A 20726-nucleotide genomic window follows, 5' to 3' on the forward strand; every position below is an offset into this window, starting at 1 on the left:
TTTCACAAACTGGCTTATCACAAAGGTGGCATGCCGATTTGAATTTACTTAGCTCTTCAGAATAACCCATTTTTTTCCCCAAATGTTTGTAATAAAGACTTCATAGCTAGGCGGATCATTTTATACATCTGTGGGAACTGAATTTGATTTAACAATTAAGCTGTGTCTTTCCCAATACATTTGTCAATGTAGTGTATTTTCAAATGAGCCAAAAAAATGTGTAGGACCTTGTAAATGCTTGGTAGTTAAATTAACATTTGTGGCTCTTTGCTCGAGTGTACACTTGTTTCCATTTTCCAAAGGTATTTGATTAAAAGAACTGACCATTGCATCTGTAGCGCAGGTTGGCCCAGATGATGTTCTCCTGGGAGAAGCAGAAAACTCCCAGTCTGCCTCCTCTCATGGTTGTGTCGATGATAATTCCTGTATCTGCTACCATCTGCTGACCTTCAAAGAACCGAACCCTGTATGCAAGATATGCAGAGTGTTTGCCTAAACATGCATAGCACAATATTGCAATGACAGGACGATTTGCATATGGAACATCGTCCGATCTGAATTTACCTGATGTAGCCTTCTTGGGGCCTGTGCTGCAGGAACCAGCGGTAGGAAGTCTTATCTTTCCAGCCAACATTTCTGGAATCTTTCCATAAGAGTTTCACCTGGTTTGTCGAGTCACCTGTGTGCCAGAGCGAATTCCGCAGGTTTTCTCCAGGTCCCGTGTCTGATTTCACTGCCTGCCAAAAAAATACAGAAACAAGAACCATACTACGCCTAAGAAATCAAGTAAGTTGTTACTCCGTAATTAAAGCCACCAGATCAGACCTTCAGCTGGATGCCAGGCTCGGCCACAGCTCGGAAAGGATTGGCTTGCCAATAAATCTGCTCCACTTGCTTCCACATCACCACATAGAAGCTGGAGCTGTCCTGATAGCCAAAGATAAAGCCTGCGTAGTCATCATCTGTCTCAGTATTCACATGAAACGTCCCTTCAAAGTCCACACCATTGAATGCCGTGTAGCCTGTTAGAAAAACCAGAAGTTTTTCTTGTCAAAGTCTGTCGTCAAAGAACTTCTGCATTCTCAAAGTCCAGGCATCCACCTCACAATGAAATAACCACATTTTATTGTTTTTCATCTGCCCACGCTGAAGACACAAGTAATTTATTATATATGAAAATTATATTCAAAACTTTCCTATAGTGCCAGACTATCAGGATTTTGTTCTCTTTGGTGCTTTATTCACATATTTTTTGTGCAATATTTAATGTTGAATTCACAACTTTGGATGGAAATAGTCTTTTACCTACAGCCAGGCCAGGATCACTGTTCATGGTCTGTACAATCTCTCTTCCCTGTTAAAAAAATATAAGCATTCCTTGGTAAAATGTTATGCTGTGGAAATTTTGAGCCCAAAATCTCCATGAGGCAGTGGACAGACCTGATTGAGCACCACCCAGTTTGGATCGATCTCGCATGATCTCCTTCTGGATCCAGAACCACAGTCTGGTAGGTTCTGAAGTCGGTGAGAGTCACCTCAGCATTCTCAGGACAAACGTCAATGTTGTCACTATATGTGTCATTGTCAAAGTCATTCTCACAAACGTTGCCAATCCCATCACCTGTAAACCACAAATTGAGAAAATGAAGCGGGTGACTGATTTTGATGTAAAGTGAAGTTTCTAAACATTAAATCCTGACCATCAAAGTCCTCCTGCAGTGGGTTTGGAACCAGGCGGCAGTTGTCTGGACCGGTGGAAGAAGATCGGGAATACCATCGTTGTCATCATCATCATCACATTCATCTCCGCCGATGCCATCCTTGTCCGTGTCCAGCTGGGAGCTGTTGATGACTGCAGGGCAGTTGTCCGAGAGTCCTGATGCCCATCTCCATCACTGACGATAGAAAACAAAGCACTGGATTGAAAATATTCATATTAATTGGCGTGTGATCAATGAAAATCACCAATCGGAGAGATGTAATACCTATCTTTGTTGGTGTCACAAGGATCGCCAATCAAGTCATTATCCACATCCGTCTGTAATGGAAAAAGATAAATGATGTGTTATCCCATGCCTCAATGTCTTAGTTTGATGCCATCTCCTTCCAACACCTTCAGTGTTAGAAAGCGTGAGTGTTTTAATCAGACCTGATCAGGGTTGCGGACATAGGGACAGCTGTCACAAGCATCACCAACATTATCACCGTCTCTATCTTTCTGGTCACGGTTTGGCACCTTTTTGCAATTATCTTTATTGTTTTTGATTCCTGGACAGCAAAACACATCACACTAGTTTGACCGATGCAAAATAAGCATATTACCCTAATGAAAAAAAACATCTGAAGTCTTACCATCCCCATCAATGTCATCATCACATTCATCACCCTGGCCGTCGCTATCGGTGTCCTTCTGGTCATTGTTTTTTACCAGACGGCAATTATCACAAGCGTCTCCATAATCGTCCTGATCAGTGTTCTTCTGATTAACGCTTGGGGACGAGCACGCAGTTGTCCTATCAGAGCAATCGGTAAGATTATCATGAGTAAGAATACAAGTAGACATGATTAACCGATTGTTTTGTCAACCGAACTATCGCCTCTATAGAGGTTACACTCTCACGTGATGTTGCTATGCTATGTGGCCAGAAAAAGGTATAAGTAGCACAAGTTTTAAGCATTGCAGTTTAAAACCAGCGATTTTAAGCCACTGATATGCAACTGGCAGTAAAAGAGAACTCATATGCATTACTGAGCACTATCAGAGAGTCACAACCACATAAAGGCAGAGAAAAAGTTAATTTTGCCACTTAACAGGCTTTGAATAGTTAAATACACGCAGCTGGATGTGTCAAAATGCCTGTATTTATAAGCATTATCGTAAACAAAATAATTAAGGTCTTAAGTGCAAGCACTGAGAAACATCTGAAAAAAAAATACTCTCACTGCTAAATTTTAATAAGAAGAAATATATATTTAATTTACACAGTGAAGAAAATTATGTTTTTATTATTTTAATTACTTGATACAATGTATGAAACATTTGTTCTATACTGTATGTTTTTGCCCTATTGCTTGTAATTAGTTTATTACTCTTCTGTAATGACATTACGTTTCCTTGTCTTCAGTGAGTTTTTAGGCTAGTATTATCTTTTTGTGATATGGACACTGATGACAAGAATTATGAAATTTCAAAAATGTTGATATCATACAGACTTTATTTAAAGTAAAAATAACCTTGTGATATATATCATTACTGTGAAATAAAATATCCTCATATCAAATTTTGGTTACATCATTGTATTTTCTTTTCTTTGTATATAGAGTAGAGTCTCCTATGCGCTTCACGTGCAGGGTATTGGTTTTCTTGTATATGGTGACTGCTTTTTAATTAAAGTGGTGTTATGACCTCTGACCTCTGTGTTTAGTATCCCATCTCCATCTGCATCATCATCACAAGCATCACCGATGTTATCCTTGTCTGCATCCTCTTGGCCAGAGTTTGGAGCAGTGAGGCAGTTGTCCTAGAAAATCATTTTATTTAAGAGAATGCTTTAGTACTTTAATTAGTATTAATGCTTAGTGCATTACATGTTTATAAATTTTTTTACCTTTGCACAGTTCCTTTCCACACATTCCAGCTTTTCATCAGGGAAGCCATCAATATCGGTGTCCGTTCCACAAAAGTACCCATTCCCAGCCCATCCAACTCCACACTGAAGCAGATTATATCATTATATCAGACCATGCAGACCATGAGTTTAATATCTGAAATACCGTATGATCGCTGACTTACTGCGCATTCAATCTGTCCATCGCGATGAACAATGCATTCTGCGCTGGCATGGCAAGGATTGGGCTGACCATTACCACAGGCCCGCTCAGGTTTGCAGCCTTTCACCTGATCCCCAACAAAACCAGCCTTGCACTGGCCACAGCGAAAGAGCCCTGCCATGGACACACAATGACTCACATGAACAGAATGACTGATATGAACCCGTTTCTCAAATGTTGTAGACTATTTATGGTGTGTTGAAGCAACGTTCCATCAAATCAAAGTTCCCATCTAAATGAACTGCTTTTATTCAAGCTAAATATTCCTAAATAAGACCTCATTCGGTCATAAATAGGTAAGGTAAGGTAAAAATAGCTCCTTGAGGTAACCAACTGTTCCCTTTTCGCAGTCTATCAAAACAGAACCATTTTTGGTTTGCGAACCAGAACAGATGGTACTGACAAAGCATAACGCATCACTCACCGGTGTGTTAATGCAGTTGGAGTTCTCCACGCAGCCTCCATTCGAGTTCTCACACTCATTGACGTCTTTGCACACCTGCATGCAAGAATTTACATTCAATTTCGACCATTTTATCCATTGAGTGCTTGTATTTAAATGAAAAGATTCCCATTTAAAGGGTTACTCCACCGCAAAATGTAAACTTCGTCATTAATCACTTACCCCATGTCGTTTCTAAACCTGTTAAAGCTTTGTTTGTCTTCGAACACAGTTGAAGATGTTTTAAAAGAAAACTGAGAGGCTTGTGACTCTCCCATTGACTGCCAAGTAATGCATACGCCATGAAGGTCCAAAAATTATGGAAGACGTCGTCAAAATAGTCCTTCTGCCATCAGTGGATCAAGATGGCCACTGATGGCAGATGGACTATTTTGACCATAGACCTTGACACCGCTCATAATTTTGCAGTCATGCGGTCAAAGGCCTCCCAGTTCTCATCTAAAATATCTTAAATTGCGTTCTGAAGACGAGAAACGGCTTTCACGTGTTTGGAAGCGACATGGGGGTAAGTGATTAATGACAGCATTTTAACTTTGGGGTGAAGCAAGACTTTAAAAATTATACCTGTTTATTGGCAGATGCATAGGTAAGCCCCACCCCTGCACCTGGGGCCCATGTACCCAGCAGGACAGGGGCCACAGCGTAAAACCAGGTGATGTGTTGATGCATCTCACCCCATGTGACATGGCATTACAGCACACTGTACAAAGCAAATACAGTAGAGAACAGAAAAAATAATTGAAATATCTGGATTATACTTTTTCCACAGTCCACTAAAAATCTATTATAAGACTATTAGCAAACTAATAGTTGTGTTTAGTAACTTAGTAGTATTTTTAAAGCAGATTATGAAACTAAAGTGTTATTGTCTGTGCTGACATACAGGGCCTGTGTTGTCCTGAGGACCTTTCTCAATTATCCCCTTCGATTCATGTCAGCACTGATTTGTCTTTTCATAAAAATTCATCTTTCAAAATATAAAGTTGTACCAAAATGTGTTCTTTAAAAACTGGCAATGAAACTGGGTGAGTTCCAAATGATGTTTTTGCAAGGACAGTTGTCTTAAAGGAACAGTTCACCAAAAAAATTAAAGCACCCCATATTTTATTCACCCTAGATGTATATGACTTTCAAGCTGGACGGTGCTAGAGTTGATATGTAGAGGCTTTACATATCAAAAAAAAAAAAGTCCGCCCGCTCACCTCATCAACATCTGTACAGTGAGTTCCATTTCCTGTCATGCCCTCTGGACACGGACCACATTTCACCCCGCTGGGAGTCATTAGGCATTCCACACCAGGATGGCAAGGGTTGGGAAACGCATGACGGCTCTATTGGATCTACTGGTCTCATGCCTACAGCGGGACACGGGAGAAAAGATATGCAACTTTTAGCAGATACACTCTCAGTTATGAATCTAATGCAATCACAAGCTTAGAATTCCTCACCACAGGCTTCACACTCCATAACCGTGTTCTTCAGGAAAACTATTTCCTGTATCTATAAAGCAAAGAGTTCAGTAGTATGAAAAAATAGTATGCGTAAGAACTAAGATAGGTCTTTAACAGACGGGAAAGTCCAGTATTTTAGATGATTACCTGTTGCTTCAGCAGTTCTTTGATTTCAGCAAGCTCGTGGTTTGTGCCTTTAATCTGTTTGATAATCTCTCCATCTGTAAAAACAATGTAGAATCACAAAGATGATTTATAGCAAGTTCCCTCACCATTTCTTGTTTTCTGATTCATTCGGTTTACAGCCATCTAATGGCTTAGGATACAGCATGAAGCACCTTTATAGTTGTTATTGCTTTAACACAACAGAAGAAAAAAACAGCCATACAGATTTGGAATGAGCCAAAAGTGAAAAAACTCATTTTTGGGTGAACAGGCACGGTTTCATGATTAATGCATACAAAGCTCCGGTCGGAACATAATGGCTTTTCCTGCAGGCCCCACGGTTGATTTTTCAGCATCTGACATTACATCGGTCAGGAAACGTATAAGAGCAATTGCCAAGAACTCACTCTCTCACTTATGCTGTGTTTTGTGAAAAGCAAAGCCCGGTCCAAGTCTGCAGCCTCGGCGAGGGCTAACGCTGGATCCTGTTGTCTGTGTTTAGACATGACCGTAACATGTAATCCAAATATCATGCTTCATTTTGATTAATCTCATGGGTGAACATGTTGTTATGACAGCACATAAACCGTTGCAGTTGTGATTTATGAAGCTTTTATTTTTTTTTCTAAACCACAAGCAGCGACTAGAATGATCAAATTAACCCGAATCCATTTCTTTCTTGGGGGTTCGGGTTAGCTTTTTCACGCTAGTGACTGTGGTCAAATTAAAGTAAAAATAAATGAAAAATCCAACTTCTAAATGTAATAGGAGGAGCTTCTGTCAGAGGTTCCCTCCCAGAGGGCGGACCAGACAAACAGAAGGGAAGTGTGCTCTTTCCATTAGCGCCATCAGTGTTTTCCACATGCATTCCAGGCTTCCAAAAGCTCGGTTTATCAGTTATTCATCTTTGCCCGGTGGGTCACTAAAAATGTTCATCTTTAATAAATGTTCTATTCAGCAGTGTTACGTGTTTTAAAACCAAAATCTACCCACGTGACAGGTTCTCTCATCTTACACGTCACAAAGGTATCTGTTAAAAGATTCTATAGCATAAAATGAGTCGTTTTTAATTACTCTAATTTAAAGAAAAAATTCATTTAGCAAAGGACAATGTTTATAATCCAGAAAAAAGTATGAATATGAATATTGTCTTTCGAGAGCTCTCTTGCAGTACACTTTGTTTTAGTTTTAATTGTGAGATCCGTTTGAACTAAAGCACTTTTTGGGTGAAGATGTTAATAAATCGAATAAACAAAAGTCATTTGTTATATATATATATATATATATATATATATATATATATATATATATATATATATATATATATATATATATATTATAAATCCTGGATGCGTACAAAAGCATGCATTTTACGATCAACTTAAGAGAAATAATAGAAGTGCAAAAAGCAAGCAAACCTCAAATATCGCTCTTTCAGTGATCGGAAACGTGCAGAAGTCAACTCACCTCTGGATACTCCTTGAGCAGAAACCAGAGCCCCCGCGCAGATAAAAGCTGCAGCTGAACAGAAGAGTCCACAGCATGCTGAGTGAAGGCAGGAGGACCACAGATCTGAGCTTCTGAGCGTGTCTGTGTCTCTTTTATACCACCTCGCTGACGTCATCTGCAGTCTGGCTCTTTACAGATCACACCTTTCACGAGGTTCACGTGTAACAGCCTTGAATTGTAATCACACGCACACACACACACACACACACGAAACAACACAGACACACGTGTTAAGAATGCAAGTAAATAGAGCTAAACATTAAACACAGTTTTTATATCCAGATGGGGTTTGTTAACGTGATCGAAGTGTGAAAATCGCTAAAACATGTCTGCAATTTGACAACATAACACATGAAATGGCTATAAGCATTGGATTAAAATGATTGACTTTTCTTTTGTGCCACAGTCATTAGGATGCAAAGCAAAGATTATGCTCCATGAAGATATTTTTTTCATTTCCTACCGTAAATATATCAAGACTCCCTTTGATTAGTAATAGGGAATGCTAAGAACTTCGTTTGGACAGCTTTAAAGGTGATTTTCTCATTATTTTCATTTTTATTTACATATTTTCAAATAGTTGTATCTTGGCTGAATATTGTCCAATCCTAACGAACCATACATCGGTGGAAAGCTTATTAGATGATTTATTCAAACTGACCATAAATATCACTGATCTTGTGGTCCGGGATCACCAATAATAATAATAATAATAATACACTTTTAAAAACAAGAAGAAATGTGATTTTATAAAATGTGACAAAAAAAGTGCCTAAACTCTTAGAATAATAGTGAAGTCATAAAAATAATAAAATTATGTATAAATGTGTCTAATATTTTGGCTTCTTCAAAGTAGCAACTTTGTGTGTAGATTCCAACTCTGCACAGTCCAGTCATTGTCTCAACCAGCTTCATGAGGTGCATCCTGGGATGCTTTTTAAACAACACTGGAGTTTCCATGCATCCGCAATTTTTGGTTGCTTGTCCTTTACTATTCAGCTCATTGGTAAAAAAAAAAAAAAAAAAAGACAGATTGAAAAGAAACTCCTGTGAGCACAATGTAAACCCTGATCTTAAAGGTCCCAAGAAACATAAATTCAGTCCACATTTTTGACTGCAAGTGTATTAGTTTTAATAAATGTATCCTGCAGGCCTAATAAAATATTACGTTTTTTTATTGTAGAAAAGTTTTATCATTGCCAAAAAAGATTTAGCTTTCTCTGTTCCCCCATTTAAAATAAATCACACTTATTTAGGATATTATTATGGCACTATGTAACGTTGGATCTTGCATGGGTTGGTTTGGTGTGTTTAATGTAAAGTCTTGTTTGCTGATAATTGCATCCACAGACATGGGTTGAATTCCAGCTTGCAGACCCCAGAGCTACATGTGGTGCATCTTGAGGTCTTGTGCTGCTCCCTCTCACCGTGAGCTCTTCTGGAAAAACAAACACAGAAGTCTCAGTCTGGTGGTTTCTCATTTTGAGAACGACACAGGGAAGAAAACTAAACAGCCAAACGTTTTCCTCTAAGGGCCTTTTGTTTTGCATTCTTTGGTTTTATTTAAATGTATTTTTCATTAAAACGCATTGTACATTTAAAAAGCATCTTTGTATCTAAAAACCTCACGCAGAGGAACAAGATGGTCTATTCGGGGGGAAAAGGTGAAAGGTCAGCAATGGCACAAAGGCAAGCAAACAAATGCGTGCTCACAAATCATCGGTCTTCATTTACAGAAATCACTAATTGCTTTAAAAGATGTTTCTAACTGGCTTAACAACTTGTATTGTTAACCGATCTTCTTTTGATACTTCAAGAACATATCAAACAAAAATAGCATAGAGCAAATCAGGTTATGTCCTCCAACTTAAAATTCCAATGTCATCTTAACTTTTTAATAGCTTAAAAAAAAAAAAAAAATTTAACACACATTGTGTCAAGGCAGATTACAACTGAAAAGCTGAACTGTTTAAAAGCTGAAGGATAAATTGGACTTTTTAAAGACTTTTTAAGACCAAGTAAAGTTTTGTAAGCCTTAAATATAGCCTACCGGCAGAATCCTATCGTAAAAACATACTCTGCCCTCATTGGCTGAGGTGCCCCTCTCAGCAAACCCACCCCCCTATCAGCCCAGACCTGAAGTAGTTATTTCATTCTATATATTCTATTTGAATATATTAAATTAATGGATTACTGTGATTTTAAATTACTCCAGTCACACGATCCCTAAGAATATTATGATATTCTTATTTGCTGCTCAAAAACATTTATTGGTAGTATTATGTTGACACAGTTGAGTAAAATTGCTGTCAGGTTTCTTTGATGAATAGAAAGTTCTAAAGAACAGCATTTGTCTGAAAAATATTCTTTTGTAACATTGTAAATTCTCAATTTATCATAAAAGTCTTCATCAGTTTTAATTTAATCTTTGGATATTTATATTCATCAAACAACCCTGAAAAATGTGTTTCTTGAACAGTAAATCAGAATATTATAATGATTTGGAAGGACAATGTGAATAAAAGAAATGTAAAAATATTTATAATTAAAATAATAATAATAATAATAATGAATAATACTGTTTTGCTGTAATTTGGTTTAAACAAATGCAGGCTTGGTGAGCAGAGGAGGATTCTGAAGAAAAAACAAAAAAACCCACTAAACTTAAAAAAACAATATTCAAAAACATTTGACTGATAGTATAATAATTTGTATTAACATGCACCCACCCCTTATCAACCCTGTTTTAGTTTGAGTCAGTGCCCCTCAAAATGTCTGCCCGGCTCTGATACTCTGTATATTGTAATAACATGCCCCAAATAGCCATAAATTAAAATTAGAGGACGGACCAACCCCTCGACCTCAGTCATTTTATTTTTTTTTATATAGCGCTTTTAACAACACAGGTTGTATCATAGAAACACATGAAATCATAGAAATACAGGTTTTTAGACCATAGAAATGAACATATAGGCTAAACATAGCCTAACTGCTTAAAAAAAGAAAACAGATCAAACAGAGATCTAAATGCCTCTAAAAAGACTAAATTAATCCACTTAGGCAACAACAACAAGACAGATAGCTATTGGCTCTATGAAACTATAGAAGTAGACACACCTTTCAATACAAAAATGAAATTAAAGTGCTTGAGTCTACAAGGCCTAACAGAAAATATTGTTCAGTCATTTAAGTATAATTTGGGGGAAAAAAAGTCAGTAAAAAGGAAGTCCAACAAAATATAAAAATGAAACATCTTAGAAATAAACTGAAATTAAGATGTTTGGGCCCACATGGCCTGGCAGCAAATATGAATCAATAATCAAACTCAAAAACCGTCAGTAACGGTCAGACATAGCTAGCCTATTCCATTATACCCCCTTGACTGAAATATCTGTCAAAGCGCATAAGAATAAGGTGCTGAAAGCGTTTTTGGGGTGAGTACCATACTCCCAAGGTGTCAGAACGAACAAGGATTCAATTGCAGGTTGAACTTAATTTTATTTTTAGTCTTTGAACAAAAAACTTGACTGGGGCAGAGGAACAGAAGACTTAACAAAAGGAAGGAAAAATAACAGTTTTTAGTCAAAAACGAGCCTCCAGTCACTCCACTAGGCAGGGAGCATTTGGCAAAAAAGGAAATCTTGTCAAAGAGTCTCTACATCAGTCCTGCTGCTTGATTCCAGCATAAGATCCAAAGGGTCAGGTGAAGACAAGCTGCCAAACACAGCACCGGAGTAACCAGGACTGGAACATGTGAACAGAGGTCTGGAAAAAAGGGGCAGAGCGAGCAAAGAGTAAAACTAAAAATACCAGCTAAACTTGGAGCCTACATAGACTAGGCATGACATGACAGGACTGGGTACAAATGCAGCATCCTCACACCACAACAGTCAGACACAAGACTGCAAACGAAGGGAACTTAAGTAGAGGAGCAATTAAGGAGCTAATGAGCCACAGGTGAGAAGGCAGCTAAAGTGATTAATCAGATGACAATGGGGCGGGGAAACACGAGCACATGGCAGACTGTTTGACAGACAAAAACAAAAACAAACTGATCAGACTGAAGTCATGACACAAGGCTGAAAAGTCTTTCAACCGGTGCACTGGATGGTGTTGGTGCATTATAGCATAGTGAAATTGTTTTAATTCTTGGAAACTGATGCAGGCTTTCCATTACCAGAAAAAAAAGAGATGTCATCTCTGCCATGTGCATCAGCCATGCCATTGGGCTGTACATTGAATGAAAAGAAGTCATCCTCACAGGAAGTGACTGCAGCAGGTTGAGGAGCATCAATCATAGGGGTTGCTCACAGGAAGTGAGGACCTCTTGTACTGTTAGGGAGCGACACTCAGTGGTGAGGAGATACCTGAGGTGATCTCTTCTGGTTTCCTCTTTTACCCAGCGCAGTTTCAACTTGGGCAGCAAGGCGGCGGCCAGTAGAGCTTCCTTGGAGTCAATTGTTGTGGCAAAGCGAGTTTTAATTGCTCCCACAATTACTTCCGGCAACCCAGTGGTCATTTGTGAAAGGCCATTTTGCATCGCTAAGGTTTTGGCTATTAGAACTTCAAGTGTTGGTTGAAGTGCCCCATAGAAAAAATAAAATAAAAAAGTTGTTTCCTCACCTTGTAGGATGTCCAATGCAATGCTGAAAGGCTTCATAACGGTACAGTATTCCGTCAGAAACTGGAATTCCTGAAGCTGTGCGCATAGATTGTTAATATCAGTTAGTGGCATTTCTCGTACGACCCAAAGATAAGCATCATAAAATGAGTTCCACCGGTTACTGAAGGCACAATCAGCCTCCATTCACTGATCTTATCTAGGAACTCAGATGCAACTGTGGACCGGCTAGCTTTGGTCCACAGTGCTGAACACTTAGCTGTAGAACTGCGGTAAACACCTCTGGATTCTGGGTTTGATGCCAACCATTTGCCAATCTCAATGTTGGTTAAGTGTGTGAGCTGCACATCTGGAATGTGCAGGAAGCACACAGCCCTTGCTGGGTATCCTCATCATATCCTCCAGTGAGAACGCTTATAGAGATCGGTGAAGGCCACTTCCCATCATCCTCCTCTACCTCCTCTTCTTCAACTTGTTGGTATTCCTTAAATGCTTCAATGAAGTTGCTGCCATTGTCTGTCACACATGCTGTCCCTATTTCAGTAGTTAATCCATACTGGAAAAAATATCCTCAAGTTTATATGCAATTGCATCATATGCGTGTCTACCTCTGAACCTACAACAAGCGATAGCAGCAGCCTTCTTCCGTTGCAGCGTCTCGAATCAATCCAATGGACCGTCACCCACAAAAGCTCTTGTCGTATTCAGTCCAAATGTCTGCAGTTGTTGACACAAACTACTGTTAAATCAACTGATTTCTTTAGCTCTGTTTCCACGCCAGAATAGCTCCTAACCAGTTCCTTGGCGAGTGTTGTTCTGCATGGCAGTACATGCTGAAAAAATAAGATAAATACACAAATATTAAAATTCCAGTTCATGATCATGCTATGCTAAAAATCACACATACGCATATTTATTGCCCGTTCCGACTTATGTATTTGAAATTCAAAATAATATTTATTTTAATTTAATCTTTGCATTTTTGCCAATCAACCTATTTATTAGACGGCTGATTTATTGTATTAGGCTATACAAAAATAAATACAAGATTAAATGCATTCAAATACAATATTACAAAATAATAGTATTTTTACTTTTCTATGGATGTACTCAAAATACTGCCCATTAATGCAGCCTAATAAGAAGGTTAATTGGTAAAAGTATTTTAGCTTGAATATATGAAAATACTGAGATTAAACGCATTTAAATACAAAATACATTTAATGTTTTTCAAAGGTATTTAAATACAAAACGGTCCCATTCCTGAACTAGATTATACAGAATTCTACCTGGTCATCATGCAAACGTTAGCTTACCTCACGGGGATCTTGCTAATACAAAAGTTGCATTTGACAATAACGTTCTTGTCCTCATCTCGGACAAAATCGAAATATTGCGCGCACGTACCGTCTCGCGCCGTTTTCATCCATTTGCCGCGTTTCCAATGCGCGCCAGGGCTTACCGCGAACTTCCTGCCAATAGCCTCGGACCTCGAGCTCAGAGGCTGAATCATTAAGCGTTACGAGTATAAAGTTCCCCAGCAAGTCTATTCACTAACAGGAAATAGAACTTTTTGATTTGTTCATGTCTTGCGGGCGAAATGTTTTCTTGTAACGCAAGCCTTACTGAACGTGTACATGCAAAATATTGCTTAAAACGTAGTAGTAATTCATTACACTACTGCGTTACAGGAAAAAAAGTAATACGTTACTGTAATATATAACTTTTGCAATTAGCTCCGATACGGCATAATATGAGCACTTTCGTTCGCGCAGAACAAAGTAGGTGTTACTATCTGCATTTACTGAATAATGCGCAATTGAGTTACTGTAGATATTATAATAATCGTTGGCCATTTTTACTCTTTTGCTCTTTTAAAGTATATCCTTGTAGTGTTATAGTTTCCTTTTTACATAAAAAGCATTTTAAAAGGCTTAACTGAATCGACACAGGTCTGCTTGACGCTCAGTACTGGAGTATTAGCATTACGGGCGTGTGCTGAAGCAGTCTGGAATCAGCTTCACATTATCGACCTAGGTATGATTTATAAATTGATTTGGCATTGAGAAATATCATGCTGACGAGAGATCCGACCTATATACGTTATCAACTAATAACTAACGTGGTTGTTTCTCGGCGTGATTAATACACGCCCGAATAAAGCAACAGAACTTTGACGTTTTTACAGTGGTTCCCGGAGGTGCGAGCAAAACGATCAACAGGTGGGCTTTTGAATTACTTTTATTAAACTGTAGCTTTATGAAACAAGAATACAAGACAGTTCCGCTGTCACGCTCATCACTTATCAAGCAGAGCCAACATGTGCTCAGTATTTCCTGAGACACGATTCGGTCAGTATCCTGTGTATTTGCACGAGCGCAGACGCAGAGGATTAATATATTTTTACAAGTGGGTTATTTTGATTCTGGACTCTCCTGGGCTGCCTATATACACGAGCTGTTTAAACTTTTGAAACAAAACGAAAAGAATTCTATTTCGAATCCAACGATCCGTGGCGCGTGACTTCTTTCTGGTTGTGACGTCACTGCACCGATGGCTTTTAGAACTTCTCGGCCTGATCAGAGAAACCGGTTTGATTTCGTGTCGGTTGGCTTTTGATCAACGTTAGATTCCAGATCAGCGCCTGATTGTGAATCTGCATTAGCGTTCAGCCTGCAGCCGTATCTATTTCAGATCATACAGTTGTACTTTTCAGCCCTTTTTAACCTGAAAATGAACTGTAACGAATTCCGCAAGCTCAGGCTCCAAACCTGTGCGAGAGCTCAACAGCACACCACTAAGATGAGCAACATCACCACAATCTCCAGCCGAATGCAGACTGTGAAGCTTCCCCCCATCCACGGAGCTTCCCCTGCCGGAGGTGAGCTGTTAAAACAACCTCAAACCCGTTTTCTAAGTTTGATTGCAGTGTGAAGTAGACACAAGTTCCTTCATGAGTGCTAACATGAAATAAATGCGATGTTATGCAGGACTGCGTCCACATCCGCCGCCTAAGAAGAAGGGGAACGGATCCAGCCTCAGTGCTGAAGAAAAGTTTCAGTACTTTGGTCTCCGATGCAGGGAGGACAAAACAGGGGAAGAAGTCAGGCAGTTCCTTAGAGAGGGACGACAGAAACGCCCCGCATCAGGACCCCGAAGCAAAACCATCCTTCCACAACTCAGTGTGCAGAAGACCAAGTGTCAAAGCATCTCGGAGTACAACGAGGATATTAGAAAAGCTGCTCGCTTGAACGTAAGCTAATTTAGCATGTTTTGATTCATCCATATCAACTTAATGTGTACTTTATTTGTGTTCGCGCTGTCAGTGTATTCACATTCTTATATTTTATAGCCTATATACATACGCACATATATCATGGAACACAAAAACCTTTCTTTTGAGAGTGATTAATCTTTTAAATTGTACACGTAGTGAAATATCCACTGCTCTTGTGTGGATGTGGATTGTGTGTCTGTACTCTCCTAATTTCTTTTTTCTGTTCTATTCTCAGTTTCTTACAGAAGACGAAAAAAGGATTCTGCGTACTAGAGCTCAACAATATTCTGCAGAGGAAAGAGAAATGTCCCAAATGGAGATTGAAGCAAAACAAGACCAGGCCAATTTCTTGGTCTCCTACAAAGACGCAAATCCCTTGGAGCACCAGAAAAAGTATTTAGTTGTCACTTTTAAATTTAGAAACCACGCTTTTGTGGTCCTTGTAAATAAAGCAGTTTCAATTGCCAGGTGCTTATACTCACACGGTCATGTTTCAGGGCTCAGGAATTACTAGAGAAGAGGCTCAAATTAGAAAAAGAGGAAAAAGCTCTTCAAAGGTAAGCGCCGTCATGTTAGTATGCACAATTATTCCTGCACGTCCCGAAAGCGAAGATGCTGCTTCACATACTATTATTTATAACCATCTCCGTTACAGAAAAATCTGTCGAGTTGAAGACATAAAAGAAATTGAAGAGATGCAGTGGAAAGAAGACGACGAGCGCAAAACGGAAGAGGACAGGACTAGACATCTGGACTCTGAACGGTTATACTTTAAGAATAAGAGATTGATGTCCAAAAAAGAGGAAAAGAAAAAGTTGTTCCAGGACAACAGGGACGAAAAGAAAAAGTAGTAAGTTTGATTTCTTAATAGTCTCCAATCTGAGAAACCCAAGACCCTCTGAGTTTTGCCTTTGTATGTTTGTTTTTGTCCAGTGAAAGGAATAGAGTCCACATGGAGGAGGAGATACAGAGGCTTACTCTCTGCATTCAAGAAAAGCACAAGGAATATAATCAAGTGAAAGCAAATCTGGAGATGGCAAATAAAAAACGGGTCTCCAGAAGAATCCGAGTAAGCGTCCTCGCAAGCGTCCGAATGTAGTAAGAGACTGCGTAGATCTCTGTCAGCGTTCGAGCTCATCCTTTTCTGTCTGTCTCACCAGAAACGGGCAGAGAACAAAAAGTTGTGTGAGGAGCTCGGGAAGGTCACGGAGAGCTATGGCTTGCCGGATTTCTGGGATGTGTATCCATTAATTACGATGCTCCACCTCGAGGAATGTATTTCTGTCTTTCTTGATTCGACGGAACACATACCTCCTGAGGACCTCTGCAAATTACAAAAGCAGATTTGCAAACAAAATAAAGACAGGTAAAATAAATGAATGCATAGCTACAAGCTGACGGGTGATCATCAGCAGTTCAGTACAGGATTGAGTGGCTCTTTAAAACCTATTTCTTTTTCTCTTTCACAGGAGCAGAAAGAGGAACGCCTCAGACGTGAAGCTTTATTTGAAGAACGGAGGCAGAAAAGACTGGAGAGATCACTTTCTCAACCGCTGAGAGTAGTAAGTGGTGCACAGAACCAGCAATACATGTCCAGTACTTTGGCTTTGCTTATTAAATATTGTAACGTGAATCAGTAGCGTGAGTTAAATCTCGTCTATATTGCAGCCTGGAAAAAGCTGATGCCACGTACCCAGCCTTGAACAACATAAGAAAGAAACTGAAACCAGTGGAAACCAAGAAGATGAACGAAGATTTATACGCTTACTTTCTGGAATAATGCTTAGATATTAGTATATATTAGAGAAACATTTATAGTAGAAGTAGATAGAAGAGTAGATAGAAATCTTAGATATTACAGAAAAAAACAAAAAAGTAGAAAACTTAGATATTAAAAGAAAAAAAAAAAAGTAGAAAACTTAGAGAAAAAAACAAAAAAGTAGAAATCTTAGATATTAGAGAAAAAAAAAAAAAAAAGTAGAAAACTTAGATATTACAGAAAAAACAAAAAGTAGAAATTTTAGATATTAGAGAAAAAACAAAAAAAGTAGAAATCTTAGATATTAGAGAAAAACAAAAAAAGTAGAAAACTTAGATATTAAAGAAAAACAAAAAAGTAGAAAACTTAGAAAAAAACAAAGTAGAAATCTTAGAGAAAAAACTAAAAAAAAGTAGAAATCTTAGATATTAGAGAAAAACAAAAAAAGTAGAAATCTTAGAAAAAAAAACAAAAAAAGTAGAAATTTTACATATTAGAGAAAAAAACAAAAAAAAGTAGAAATCTTAGATATTAGAGAAAAAAACTAAAAAAAAGTAGAAAACTTAGATATTAAAGAAAAAAAAACAAAAAGTAGAAATCTTAGAGAAAAAACTAAAAAAAAGTAGAAAACTTAGATATTACAGAAAAAACTAAAAAAAAAAGTAGAAATCTTAGAGAAAAAACAAAAAAAGTAGAAATCTTAGAGAAAAAAACAAAAAAGTAGAAATCTTAGAAAAAAAAACAAAAAGTAGAAATCTTAGAGAAAAAAAAAAGTAAAAAAAGTAGAAATCTTAGAGAAAAAGAAAAAAGTAGAAATCTTAGATATTACAGAAAAAAACAAAAAAGTAGAAAACTTAGATATTAAAGAAAAAACAAAAAAGTAGAAAACTTAGAGAAAAAAACAAAGTAGAAATCTTAGAAAAAACTAAAAAAGTAGAAATCTTAGAGAAAAAAACAAAAAAAGTAGAAATCTTAGATATTAGAGAAAAAACAAAAAAAAATAGAAAACTTAGAGAAAAAAACAAAAAAGTAGAAATTTTACATATTAGAGAAAAAAAAAAAAAAAGTAGAAATCTTAGATATCACAGAAAAAAACAAAAAAGTAGAAAACTTAGATATTACAGAAAAAACTAAAAAAAGTAGAAATCTTAGAGAAAAAACTAAAAAGTAGAAATCTTAGATATTAGAGAAAAAAACAAAAAAGTAGAAAACTTAGATATTAAAGAAAAAAACAAAAAAGTAGAAAACTTAGAGAAAAAAACAAAGTAGAAATCTTAGAGAAAAACTAAAAAAAGTAGAAATCTTAGATATTAGAGAAAAAACAAAAAAGTAGAAATCTTTAGAAAAAAAAAAAAAAGTAGAAATTTTACATATTAGAGAAAAAAACAAAAAGTAGAAATCTTAGATATTAAAAAAAAAACTAAAAAAAGTAGAAATCTTAGATATTAAAGAAAAAAAACAAAAAGTAGAAATCTTAGAGAAAAAACTAAAAAAAGTAGAAAACTTAGATATTACAGAAAAAACTAAAAAAAAGTAGAAATCTTAGAGAAAAAAACAAAAAAGTAGAAATCTTAGAAAAAAACAAAAAAGTAGAAATCTTAGAGAAAAAAACAAAAAAAGTAGAAATCTTAGAGAAAAAAAAAAAAAAAAAAAGTAGAAATCTTAGAGAAAAAAAAAAAAAGTAGAAATCTTAGATATTACAGAAAAAAAAAAAAAAAGTAGAAAACTTAGATATTAAAGAAAAACAAAAAAGTAGAAAACTTAGAGAAAAAAAACAAAGTAGAAATCTTAGAAAAAAACTAAAAAAAGTAGAAATCTTAGAAAAAAACAAAAAAAGTAGAAATCTTAGATATTAGAGAAAAAAAAAAAAAAATAGAAAACTTAGAGAAAAAAACAAAAAAAGTAGAAATCTTAGATATTAGAGAAAAAAACAAAAAAGTAGAAAACTTAGATATCACAGAAAAAAAACAAAAAAGTAGAAAACTTAGATATTACAGAAAAAACTAAAAAAAGTAGAAATCTTAGAGAAAAAAACTAAAAAGTAGAAATCTTAGATATTAGAGAAAAAACAAAAAAGTAGAAAACTTAGATATTAAAGAAAAAACAAAAAAGTAGAAAACTTAGAAAAAAACAAAGTAGAAATCTTAGAGAAAAAAACAAAAAAAAGTAGAAATCTTAGATATTAGAGAAAAAAACAAAAAAAAGTAGAAATCTTAGAAAAAAAAACAAAAAAGTAGAAATTTTACATATTAGAGAAAAAAACAAAAAGTAGAAATCTTAGATATTAAAGAAAAAACTAAAAAAAGTAGAAATCTTAGATATTAAAAAAAAAAAAAACAAAAAGTAGAAATCTTAGAGAAAAAACTAAAAAAAGTAGAAAACTTAGATATTACAGAAAAAAACTAAAAAAAAAGTAGAAATCTTAGAGAAAAAAACAAAAAAGTAGAAATCTTAGAGAAAAAACAAAAAAGTAGAAATCTTAGAGAAAAAAAAAAAAAGTAGAAATCTTAGAAAAAAAAACAAAAAAAGTAGAAATCTTAGAGAAAAAGAAAAAAGTAGAAATCTTAGATATTACAGAAAAAAACAAAAAAGTAGAAAACTTAGATATTAAAGAAAAAAACAAAAAAGTAGAAAACTTAGAGAAAAAAACAAAGTAGAAATCTTAGAGAAAAAACTAAAAAAAGTAGAAATCTTAGAGAAAAAAACAAAAAAGTAGAAATCTTAGATATTAGAGAAAAAAAAAAAAAAATAGAAAACTTAGAGAAAAAAATAAAAAAAGTAGAAATTTTACATATTAGAGAAAAAAACAAAAAAGTAGAAATCTTAGAGAAAAAAACAAAAAAGTAAAAATCTTAGAGAAAAAAAAAAAAAAAGTAGAAATCTTAGATATTAGAAAAAACTAAAAAAAGTAGAAAACTTAGATATTAAAGAAAAACAAAAAAGTAGAAAACTTAGATATTAGAGAAAAAAAAAAAAAGTAGAAATCTTAGAAAAAAACAAAAAAAGTAGAAATCTTAGATATTACAGAAAAAAACTAAAAAAAAGTAGAAAACTTAGATATAAAAGAAAAAACAAAAAAGTAGAAAACTTAGATATTAGAGAAAAAAACAAAGTAGAAATCTTAGAGAAAAAAACAAAAAAAGTAGAAATCTTAGAGAAAAAAACAAAAAAGTAAAAATCTTAGATATTACAGAAAAAATAAAAAAATAGAAATCTTAGATATTAGAGGAAAAAAACTAAAAAGTAAAAATCTTAATATTAAAAAAAAAAAGTAGAAATCTTAGATATTAGAGAAAAAAAACAAAAAAAGCCGAAATCTTAGATATTACAGAAAAAAAAAAAAAAAAAAGTAGAAAACTTAGATATTAAAGAAAAAACAAAAAAAGTAGAAATGTTAGAAAAAACAAAAAAGTAGAAATCTTAGATATTACAGAAAAAAAAAAAAAAAATAGAAATCTTAGATATTAGAGGAAAAAAACTAAAAAAGTAAAAATCTTAATATTACAGAAAAAAAAAGTAGAAAACTTAGATCTTAGAGAAAAAACAAAAAAAGTAGAAATCTTAGAGAAAAAAACAAATAAAAGTAGAAATCTTAGAGAAAAAAAAAACAAAAAAAGTAGAAATCTTAGATATTACAGAAAAAAAACTAA

At 35.5% G+C, this 20726-nt stretch overlaps 1 protein-coding gene and 1 pseudogene across 1 annotated transcript; one reads left to right on the forward strand and one right to left on the reverse strand.

Moving 5' to 3' along the window:
• Positions 1 to 238: 238 nt before the first annotated feature.
• On the reverse strand, positions 239 to 7454 carry LOC122353640 (annotated as a pseudogene).
• Positions 7455 to 14266: 6812 nt separating this feature from the next.
• On the forward strand, positions 14267 to 16874 carry LOC122353760 (structural maintenance of chromosomes protein 2-like). The gene is made up of 8 exons (XM_043251642.1): positions 14267 to 14921; positions 15031 to 15293; positions 15553 to 15710; positions 15815 to 15874; positions 15973 to 16167; positions 16251 to 16386; positions 16478 to 16557; positions 16787 to 16874. Exons 1-8 carry the CDS (start codon positions 14774 to 14776, stop codon positions 16872 to 16874), a joined length of 1128 nt encoding a protein of 375 aa, XP_043107577.1. The 5' UTR covers positions 14267 to 14773.
• Positions 16875 to 20726: the final 3852 nt, after the last annotated feature.

Source organism: Puntigrus tetrazona, chromosome 11 (assembly GCF_018831695.1).
Source record: "Puntigrus tetrazona isolate hp1 chromosome 11, ASM1883169v1, whole genome shotgun sequence".
Taxonomy (NCBI): Eukaryota; Metazoa; Chordata; class Actinopteri; order Cypriniformes; family Cyprinidae; genus Puntigrus; species Puntigrus tetrazona.